We start from the raw sequence: 11,101 nt of genomic DNA, 5'->3' as shown, positions 1-11,101 counted from the left end.
GTCCCTGCGCATTAAATTTTTTTTTCTTTGAGCTGTCTCAATTTTTTTTTATCTCTGGTGGTACAAATATTCCAAATCGATTCCTATACCCGCTCTACAAACTTTAGGATCTCTTCGACGTTGACCTGCCGCCCAACGACGATCAATTGTTAACTTCCGAACCGTAGAACGTAAAGTTCCTGGCACCCAACAATCTACGAACCAGGTAAGCCAATATTTAGGTGGAGCTCTCCGGCGCTGTCGACACCAGTGCCGTGAGAAAGCCATCATAATATATATATATATATATATATATATATATATATATATATATATATATATATATATGTCGGAGAGTAAAGTACAGTGGAGTATTTTCTGACGAAGCGATGAGAATATTCTTTAGGATATTTCTATTTTTTAGTTATTTTAAGAAATGTAATGCTACTTTAATATTTTGTAAAATAAGATATAACTAAAATGTTTTATTGCGGTAGGCTTACGCCTAGGTAGGCACATGGTTGTCAACGTAGTCGGGATCCCAGGACGATAGGGGTATCATAAAATTAATAAGGAAAAGAGAAATGTGCAGCAGGCAGACTATTTGAGAATAGTTTTTGAAAAGACAGTCTTGCTTTGAGATCGAGATCGAACGGACGTCCTGGTGATCGCGAATTCGTTATTTCCTAAGTCTCGGTCTATCGCAAGATATTATTAATATTGTTTGCGGCCTGAATTAACTTAACCTTGTACGAGTTTATCTACTCATTCGTAATAATTAATCTTTTTGTAATTGTGAATATTAATTAATTGTAATAATAAAAATGAGTGAATCACAAAATACCAAATCCCCAACAATAACTCCTGCCTCACACACACACACACACACACACACACACACACACACACACACACACACACACACACACACACACACACACACACACACACACACACATTATAACGAGAATTTTTGAAGTCGATCCAGGTGTTCGATCGTTACAGTGTTCCGCGCTTCCAGGCCTTGACGCGAATCGCCAATTTATAATCGGATTTTTCTTGGGGTTTTCCGGGAACTTACTTCTTGCTAAAATTCTAAATTATACTTCGGTCTCTTTCCAATTTTCGATTTCTGGTCTCAATGAAAGTAGGGCGCCAGGTAATTTTTAATCACTGGAATTACCAAATCAGTGAACACGTAATCAGATAATTTTTATTCGCTAGGAATTATCAAATTAGCCAAACTCAAACTAAACATAAACGTAAACGTAACCAAAACTTAAACGAAATTAGATAATTGTTGATCGCTAGAAATTATCAAACTAGCCAATAAACGTAAACGTAATCGGAAACACAAAACTTAACAAAATACAGACCAAATAACCAACAATCGGAAAGACAACAGGATACCTCGGGGTTGCTCAGTGTGCTGGTTTGTGGAGAGAGGGCGTGATTCAAGTAGAGAGTGGATCCATGATTGCAATGATTTTATTTGCAACACCAAAAATTTATGCTCAACAAAATCCTTATTTATTTAACAAAAACTTTATCTTAAATAACAAACTTGAACATTACTACGACAAAATTATCGGAACGATATAACTAACAATAGGAAACGCTATAGTCATGTCACAAACCCTTACTCTTATAAAATTAACAAATGAACTAAATAAATCTTAAAATAACAATCTTAAATAAATAAATGAATCTTAACAACTTGAACAATATTCTCAAATAAATCTGTCACGTACTCTAGATTATTTACAACACAAAAGTATTCGTTAGAATCGGCTATCTAATGTCTCATAACCAAGAACTCGATTATTAACGCTCAAATTATAATAAATAAAGCGATCTCATACCTTTTTGAAACAATGTCGATGCTGAGTAACCTTTTATTTTATTTTTAACAACTTTATATCTCTGTATTTTTATCTAGAGTCACAATTAAAATCTCTATAATCATTTAACTCTCAAATATTTCAAATCTTTAATCAAACCCTTGAGGTTCTGAGTACGGATATTTCTTTGATGGATGCTCTCCAGGAACTGACTACGGCTGGGATCGAAACTCAAAAACTCAAAACGTAAACGTAACATTAAACAAAAGTGGATAATTTTTTATTCGCTAGAAATTATCAAAACTAGCTAAAACGTAACCAAAAACTTAAACTGATCCCATATGCTTTCGTCATGTCCCTCTATGTCGGAGCGCTGGCATCTCAACCAGACTTAGGCATTCAACCTGGAAGTCTCAAAGCGTTAGACTGGTGTCTAACGTCAAATGAAACCGGGTGACTTACAGTCCCGCTCCACGGTAATGCTGACTTACCCCCCGAGTCAAAAAACAAGTTCCATTTTTGACCTCAAATGCTTCAATTCCTTTGATCTTTTATTTGCCGCACAGAAAGTAATTCTACTTTAACTTTCAAAACCCTCATTGAAGGCTATGAGGTTTAAATATGGATTACCCATAGATTTGAAGTCTTAACTTTAACCTCAAAACACTCATTCATCGGAAAGTTGTAATTGGGACTTAGAAAATTTATCGTTCAGAAAAAAAAATTAAAGTTTTAGTTATAAGTTACCATAGGAGAGAGACAATTAAAATTTTTTTAGTTATAAAATTAACAATAATGTTAATAAAATCACATTTATTAATATGTATACACCATGCTCATTAATTATATATTTTTGCGTGATTACGCAATCAATTTCATTATAAATATCTCATCATTGAAAAACGTATTTAATTTTTAAATAAAAAAAATGAGGAAAATATAATGCACCGATAAAAATTTTATTTAAATTATTCGTTTTCTCTTGAATTTATTGGTATTCCAACGTAGGTAGAATCTGAAATTATCATTTCTATACATACTGTTATCAACGAAGCTACTGGTATTAATATGAAACTATCTCGTTTTGAACATTTGTACAAGTGAAAAATATCATAAGCTGTGTTATCATTATCTACAGCGTCGCAGATCCTTTCACTTGAAAATTCTTGGATAACAGCATAATGAGTTTCTCTACATTGGCATCTATCGTCACATTGACATTTCAAAATTTTTAGGAAACAATATACAGATCCAAAATTATAATTTCCTTCATGCTTATAAAAGAAAGTTGAAGATTGAGTTTGCAATGCACGTGTGTATTGCTGAGAAATATACAGCTTACTACTTTTTAATAATCTCAAATAATATTGAACTGCCTTTATCGGTAGGAAATTATTAATTGCTTGTTGCACAATGTCTGGTAGTATATAATTCTGGAAATTTTTGTAGGTACCAACGCTATAACAACTACTACTTAATTTCTCACATATTTTTACTCCATATTTTCTAGTCGAACAAAAGGTTCGTATTGGTCCTTCTGGCAATTCTTCTAAATATTATTGCATTGTTAAAGATTGCAGGTGTGATGTAACTTGAGAATCTATATGGCGTGTTCCATGTATATCTCTTAATATTTTACCATTTAAATCTTCGTAATAATAACATACGTAAACCCATAAAGGCCCAAGGTTTCTGACACACTGTGGTAACTGTATAACAATATGATTATTTGCTGAGCAATATTGTGATCCATATAATATTTCAAACTCACGGACGAATTTAAATAGAAGATCAGAAGCTGTATCAATGTTTTCATTGGTTACAGTGTTTGTATTCAATAAAGTTATTCCTAACACAAGTAGACAGTAGTGATTAAAAAACACAGGATCCATTATCCCACTCAAAATTGGTAAAGAATAATAGAATAACCAGGCTTTGAATTCAGATGCTTTTCCATGTGAAATAAGTTCATCAACAGACCGAGGCATTCTGTGAATAAATCTCGGTGGCTTTATTGAAATTAAGCGCTCATTGATTGCATCTTTTACTTGAACCAAGGAAAACCGTTCAGCACTATACTACGATTGAAACCACAGTGACAGTAGTTTTTTTACTACTCCTCCATCTATGTTATGCATTCTATCAATTGCAGACCCTGTAATAAAATCAGGCATAATTGAAGAGAATGCACATGGGCCTTTTACACCCATATATGGTTCATTTGTCTGTAATGCTAGTTCAGCATGACGAAGAGAGTCTTGAAAAGTTCGCAGCTGAAAATCTTCTACATAACGATAGATATGAGTATGAGCTGTTCTTTGCGAATTTAAAAAAAAAGTTTCTCCAGGGCATAAACAAATAGGACAACCATATTCTCCATTGAATTGTTTGAAATTATAAAATTCGGCTTTCGCTGGAAGATCACTTGTACCAATAATTAAAACTGCGTGGACAAAAATTGATTCATTATTGTATAATTTAAACGTATAACCACGTTTGAGTTTTTTAAATTGGTTATAAAATTTTGAAACATAACTGAAACATAATTTTTTACCAAATCATTAGACCTATCATTGTTCAAGTAAATTTTCAATGAATCCCAAGATTTTACTCTAGACATAGCAACGTACAATTGTCCATGGTTGAAGACGTCTTTTTGAAGGTCTATCCCTATTTTGTTGAACGTTTGACCTTGAGCTTTATTTATAGTCATTGCAAATGCTAATTTTACAGGGAATTGTCTTCGTTTGAGTGTAAACGCACCCGCATGGTCATAGTAGAGGGTTATTCGATTTATAAAAACAATATCTCCAAATTTATCGCCTGTAAGAATTTTACATTTTAATAAAGTTGTTCCTAGTTCAATAACCATTAATCTAGTACCATTACATAAACCTTCGTTTATGCTCAAATTCCTTACAAGCATAATGACACTGTATAGTCTTAATTTCAAGTTATGAGGCGGAAAATTAGGAGGGTTTATAGAATTTAAATATTCTACTAAAATTGATTCATTGATAACGCCGTTGTCACAATTTTCCGTGCTATCAACACTGTTGTAAATCTTTTCTGATTCTGCGTCCAATAAATTTACGACTCTATCATTTATTAAATCTACATCTATATTACGAGGAGAAAGAATAGCCAGCATAGTAAAATTATCATACTGTCTATTTCTTATTGCGTCAGCGTAAACATCTGCAACGATATCGGCATCTTTCGAGGCAACACATTTTTGCGGAAGAGTTACGTAATCATCTTCATTAGTAATGCTCCCGTTTCCAACAGACAATACAAATTCAGCAAATTCGATTTCTTCCGGTAACGTTCGCATGTTTTGTGTAAGAGAAGATATTTTAAAATGTTTCCACAATTTACTAAATTTTATCGATAAGTTTATAGTTTCAGTGCGAGTGGCGTTTAATTTAATTGGAAGTAATTGTCTGAAATCTCCACCGAGAACTATAATTTTACCCTCGAATGGACGATTATCGTTGCAAATGTCGCACAATGTACGATTTACTAATTCCAACGCATATCTCGGTGCCATCGGAGCTTCATCCCAGATTATAATATCGAGATTTTTTAAGTAATGATATTCGTTAGAATTATTTTTGATATTAGAAGTTGAATCTTCATAAAGAGGAACAGGCATACCAAATACTTTGTGAACTGTTCTGCCGTGCGGAAGGAGGGTTGCTGCAATTCCTGTAAAGGCCATCGTGCATACATTTCGTTGTTTACTTACAAGTAAGTGATATAATGTTGTGTAAATAAATGTTTTTCCTGAGCCACCGGGTCCATCGATATAAAAACAATTAGAATTATGAATATTGATACCATCATCTCCTGTAATTGTCGAATTCATTATGGTGTCTACAATATTCTTTTGTTTTTCGTTCAACTTCACATATTGTTCTTCTCCGATTCTTTGATGATCTATTAGTGACATGTTGTCATTTTCAGGTATGTTAAAATCTATCAACTGTTCCATGGTTGGGAATTTGTTAAGCGCTGATCCTTCTGATATTAACATGTCATTTAGTAAAAAGTAAGTTTTTTTATAAGCTAAGGTAGTATCTAGCTCTAATAGAAAATCTTCCGACATTGAATGTTTAAATTTTTCCCACAATCTTTCAGGATATGCAGGGTGACAATATAATAAAATTCGGACGAACAATTTACATAATTGTACTGGCATCATCCATGGTTGAGCTTCGAATAACGTTCGTTCCCATTCAGTATCGTCTTCTACAAGTCCTAGAGCCAAACACGTTGCAGCAAACGTTTCATATAACGTTCCATTTACAGTCTTGAGGCCAATAAAGCTTACTGCTCCTTTAACATTGAGTAATAAAAGACGTAAATGAAACAATTCGGTTTGCGCAGGACTAATTGAATACATCCTTCCCAAAGCATTGAACTGTGTTTGTCGCCTTTCCCAAGTTAATTTGCTTGAACTCTTATCTTTTTTTTTTAAATACATAATGTGATGGAATTTCTGAATAAAATAAATTTCTGGCTTCCGGATCTCGTGCATTTAAAGCAAAGTAATCAATGAGCATAGTTTCTTTTTCTAGGGCATTTTGAATATTTTCAGTATTTTCAGGATCTATGGTAATTGTATGTTGGTTCGGTAAATGAACTGGCAATCTAATTACCGTATGGCTTTTATTGTGTAATTCTTTATTTAAAATTCGCCAGCAAGCTTCAACGGGACCAACGTATCGTCCTTCAAGAAAATCTTTAATTTCATCATGATTGACAATTCGGTTTTGATCTGAATTTGTAACATCAAAGGCAGAGGCATCATGACCTTTGTATACATACTTAAATAAATATTTGACTGATTCAACACTTGCAACAATTTCTACATTTATATGACAATTCAACAATAACAATAATTTTCTGTTGTGCGGGACTACATGTCTATTGTCTACTTCATAATTATTTCCTTTTAGATAAGAAATATTTGTATTTCTTCGCCCGTATTGAGGATAGCCATTTTCGTTCATCGTTGTTTCTGATACATGAGGCTTGGGATATTTCTTTGAACAGGTGTTATTAACTAAACACCAATCCCCGCAAGGTCCATGTATCATATTTTTCATTACAATACCATGTAATCTTGGATTTGTAAGTGGATCCGGTATTTCGGCTGAAACATACCTGTTTACTTGTTCAGGAGTAGTAATCTTAGAATTATCGTTAAGAGTTACCAATAAATGAACGTGAGGAAGACCGCGTTTTTGGTATTCAATTACATAGACAAAAGCTTTAACTTCACCAAAATGATTCTGTTTAACTATGATGTCTATCAATTGTTTAACTTTTAAATAAAATACTCTAGCAACAATATCCGGCCTATCTGCAGCAGTTTGGCCTGGCAATAAATTTTCAACTATTTCACACCATTGCGGATTACACGTCATCGTAATGAACAAATCAGGGGTTCCAAATACTCTTACGAGACACATCGCATCTTGGTAATGTTGAACCATATTTCTAGGAGAACTTACAAATGTAGAGGGTAGTATTATTATTTTACCGATTTGACTATTTGTATCGGTTGCTCTGTTATGTAAATGATCAATTAATCCCTGATACGACTCTGCCCTTAATTTTTTTTTATTGTTTCTGCAAAAAGAAATTCTGTCTTTTTCTACTTTTACGTAACTATCTACTACCCATTGTTGAAATAATCTTCTGCCCATCAAGAATGCATTAAAACTATTACGTATTGCCATGCGGAATTTAATGTAAGCATTTCGAGTTACATGTTTATTTTTGCGTACGCAGGGTAAATCTTTATGCCATCCTTTACTCCCATGAGGATAAAATAACGGATAAATCCATGGTTCAACGTTAAAATCCATGGTACTAATAGATTTTAATTGTTTTGTAGTTTTATTCCTGATAGTCACGGACGATTCAGGAATGTCTCCATCTGCCGTAGTTGCAAAAACTGCAGCCACCTCATTAACTCTTTGGAAATTATATCGGCCTCGGTCCATGCCCTTTTTCAATGTAAACAGTAACTGTAATTCAGGTTCTATGTTATCATTCGCTGTCTTGGCGCTATCCAGTTCATCTTTCATCATTTGATACGAATGTACAAATATATTTTGTTCTCTTATCACCGTTTCGATGGTACTGACAACATCTAAATCTAATTTATTATTTTGAGTGCATCTAAATTGCGAAGCTTCGTTGGCGTCTATTATGAATAATTGTCCATTCGTAGGGTTTTCGTTAACCTCAGGATACAAAGATTCATTAATTTGGTAGTAAACCTGACCTTGCAATTTAAAACAGAACGGGCCTGTGCGACTATTGCGAAATTGGACTAAATTAGCATTGAAAGATACAAAGGAAAATGAACTATTATAATAACGTATTCGTTCGAAAAAATGATGTGATTTTTCATCGCTCCCATCAAAAAGATGTTTTAACGGAACTGGCACGTCTGGTAAATCATCAAGAGCAACTTCACCATGACTGCAACAATCGTTAAATGAATGTTTCTTGTTAGCGACTTGTTCTGCGGAAAAGTGTTTCGCGGTGCAGTGAGAACAAGTTAATGACATCGGGCCTAAGTAATTTTCACCAATATTAATTTCATCTACAGGTAGTTCTGAATTTCCATCAGAATCGTAACCACGGACGTTTCTGGTAAGACTTTCATCACGAATACTTGATTCTACTGGTGGAGGTCTAGATGTTGACGGATGATCTATAAAGTCTGATTTATTAAGTAGTATAGTATCGTGTTTATCAAGGTCATGTATACGAGTAGTTTTAACAATTTTTGGATAGAGGCTATTTTTTTTCGAATTACTTCTGGTCGATCGTTTATCAGCATTTCTTTTATCTTGTCTTTGTCTTTTAATTAACTCTTTTTCAATTGGATCACGCTCGATTTTTCTCCGTGGCATGATGACAAGAGGAAGCAAAAATCGAACGATATAGAAAATAAGAATGAATCAAATATCAATAGTTAGCTATGTTACTGCTGTCACATCATAAGTTGATACGAAAATAAGAGCTGTAACGAAAATGATAATTAATATATTGAACTACAATAAATGACAATAGTAGTGATGACATCAAATGAACCGTCTATTTAAGTTATCTGCTTCTGTAATTAATAATTAAAAAAAATTAAGAATCCAATAAACTCGTTGGGCTTAGAAAGCAAATTTATTTGGCTATCATTGAACAGCGTATTTCATTATCTTATTTTATTACTATTCGTCACATATACAGGGTGTCTCTGAAGTGGCGGGAGTAATTGTTGGGGTCGATAGAGAAAAAAATACTGAATCGAAAGTTCCTGAGCCAAAAATTTTTTTGGGCCATAGAATTTGAGTTATGAATTAAAAACGATAGCCAATCAGAAGCGCGCTATTCGAGAAATGAAAATGAGCGGGGAAGTAGAGGAGACGCGAGAGTGAGATGCTGCAATAGCAGCTTCCTCGCTCACACAAAGCCGAGCATGAGAGGGGATTGTGACGCTATGAGCCGAGTACGTAAGTGTGAATGAGTGGATGTATGAGGTCGCAAGCGGACGGCTTAATGTATGAGTGTGTGTCCGTGTATCGCAGCATTATTGGAGGCGTTGTAACTCTGAATTAAAGCTAACCGGGTACTCTAAGACAGAGGAAAAAATTTTAATTTTTATTTTTATTCGAAAAAATTTAATAAAAAAAAATAAAAAGGCCCAAGATTTAACCAGACCCACAGAAACGGAGAGTAAATTTTTAATTCTCATTTATTTTGCTGGGGATTATTTTCAAATACAAAAAAAAAAGGCTAAGATTCAACTGGAATCCAAAAAGAGATGGATGAAAAAATTTTATTTTTATTTTTAATCAGCAAAATTATTTTTCTTTAAAAAAGAGCCCAATCTCGACTGGAGCAAGAAAAAATGATTGAAAAATTTTATTATTAATTTTCAATCAACAAAATTATTATAAAAAAAAAATGGGCCCAAGTCTCAACCGGACCCAAACAAACGGATAAAAATTTTTATTACTTACTTAATTTGCTGGAAATTATCTTTAAAAACGAAAAAATGCCCAAGACTCGATCGGATCCAAAAAAATAACAGTACAAAAATTTTTCCTTATTTTCAATCAGCAAAATTGTTTCTTTTAAAAAAGGCCCAATCTCAACTGGAGCAAAAAAATGATTAAAAAATTTTATTATTAATTTTCAATCAACAAAATTATTTAAAAAAAAATAGTCCGCAGACTTAACCGGACCCAAACAAACAGATAGATAGTTTTAATTACTTATTTATTTTGATGGGAATTATTTTAAAAACGAAGAAAATCGCCCAAGACTCGACCGGACCCAAAAAAAAAAAAATTGAAAAATTTTGTTTTCATTTTCAATCAGCCAAATTAATTTCTTTTCGAAACAAGGCCCAATCTCAAACAGACTAAGAGAAACTAATTAAAAAATTTTATTTTTTATTATTAATCAAATATTATTTAAAAAAGAAAATAAGCCACAGACTTAACCGGACTTAAACAAACGGATAGAAAATTTTTATTATTTACTTAATTTGCTGGAAATTATCTTTAAAAACGAAAAAATGCCCAAGACTCCATCAGACCGAAAGGGAGATGAATAAAAAAATTTTACTATTCATTTTTAATCATCATAATTAACTTTTTTATAATAAAAGGCTCAATTTCGACCGGACCCAGAAAAAATGATCCAAAAATTTTATTTTTTATTGTTGATCATCAAAACTAATTAAAAAAACAAATGAGGCCCTAGACTCAACTGGACCCAAACAAACGGATAAATAATTTTTATTACTTATTTATTTTGTAGGAAATTATTTTTGAAAACGATAAAAATGCCCTAGACTCGACCAGACCCGAAATAAAATAAATTGAAAATCTTTGTTTTTCTATTTTTAATCAGCAAAATTATTTTCCTTTGAAAAAGGGCCTGATCTCGACTGGAGCAAGAAAAAATAATTGAAAAGTTTTATAATGAATTTTTAATCAACAAAATTTTTTAAAAAAAGAAAATAGGCCCCAGACTTAACTGGACCCAAACAAACGGAAAGAAAACTTTTATTCCTGTTTTTTTGTTGGGAATTATTTTTCGAAACAAAAAAAATTGCCCAAGACTCGACCGGACCCGAAAAAAGATAAATCGAAAAATTTTATTTCTAAATATTAATTAACTAAATTATTAAGAAAAAAAAATAGACCCAAGACGCAGCAGGACCCAAATAAACGGATAGAAATTTTTTATTACTT

At 32.8% G+C, this 11,101-nt stretch overlaps 2 protein-coding genes across 2 annotated transcripts; both read right to left on the bottom strand.

Annotated features, from left to right (window-relative positions):
• Positions 1–4,257: 4,257 nt before the first annotated feature.
• On the bottom strand, positions 4,258–6,225 carry LOC141534045 (ATP-dependent DNA helicase pif1-like). The gene is made up of 3 exons (XM_074253189.1): positions 5,478–6,225; positions 4,375–5,375; positions 4,258–4,263 (listed from the first exon to the last, which is right to left on the bottom strand). Exons 1-3 carry the CDS (start codon positions 6,223–6,225, stop codon positions 4,258–4,260), a joined length of 1,755 nt encoding a protein of 584 aa, XP_074109290.1.
• A 58-nt stretch (positions 6,226–6,283) lies between these two features.
• On the bottom strand, positions 6,284–8,755 carry LOC141534044 (uncharacterized). The gene has a single exon (XM_074253188.1). The coding sequence runs from the start codon at positions 8,753–8,755 to the stop codon at positions 6,284–6,286; it is 2,472 nt and encodes an 823-aa protein (XP_074109289.1).
• Positions 8,756–11,101: the final 2,346 nt, after the last annotated feature.

Source organism: Cotesia typhae, unplaced genomic scaffold (genome assembly GCF_013202065.1).
Source record: "Cotesia typhae breed Kobodo isofemale line unplaced genomic scaffold, CoteBio_Ctyphae scaffold_13, whole genome shotgun sequence".
Classification (NCBI taxonomy): domain Eukaryota; kingdom Metazoa; phylum Arthropoda; class Insecta; order Hymenoptera; family Braconidae; genus Cotesia; species Cotesia typhae.
This window is presented reverse-complemented; position numbering and strand designations above follow the sequence as displayed.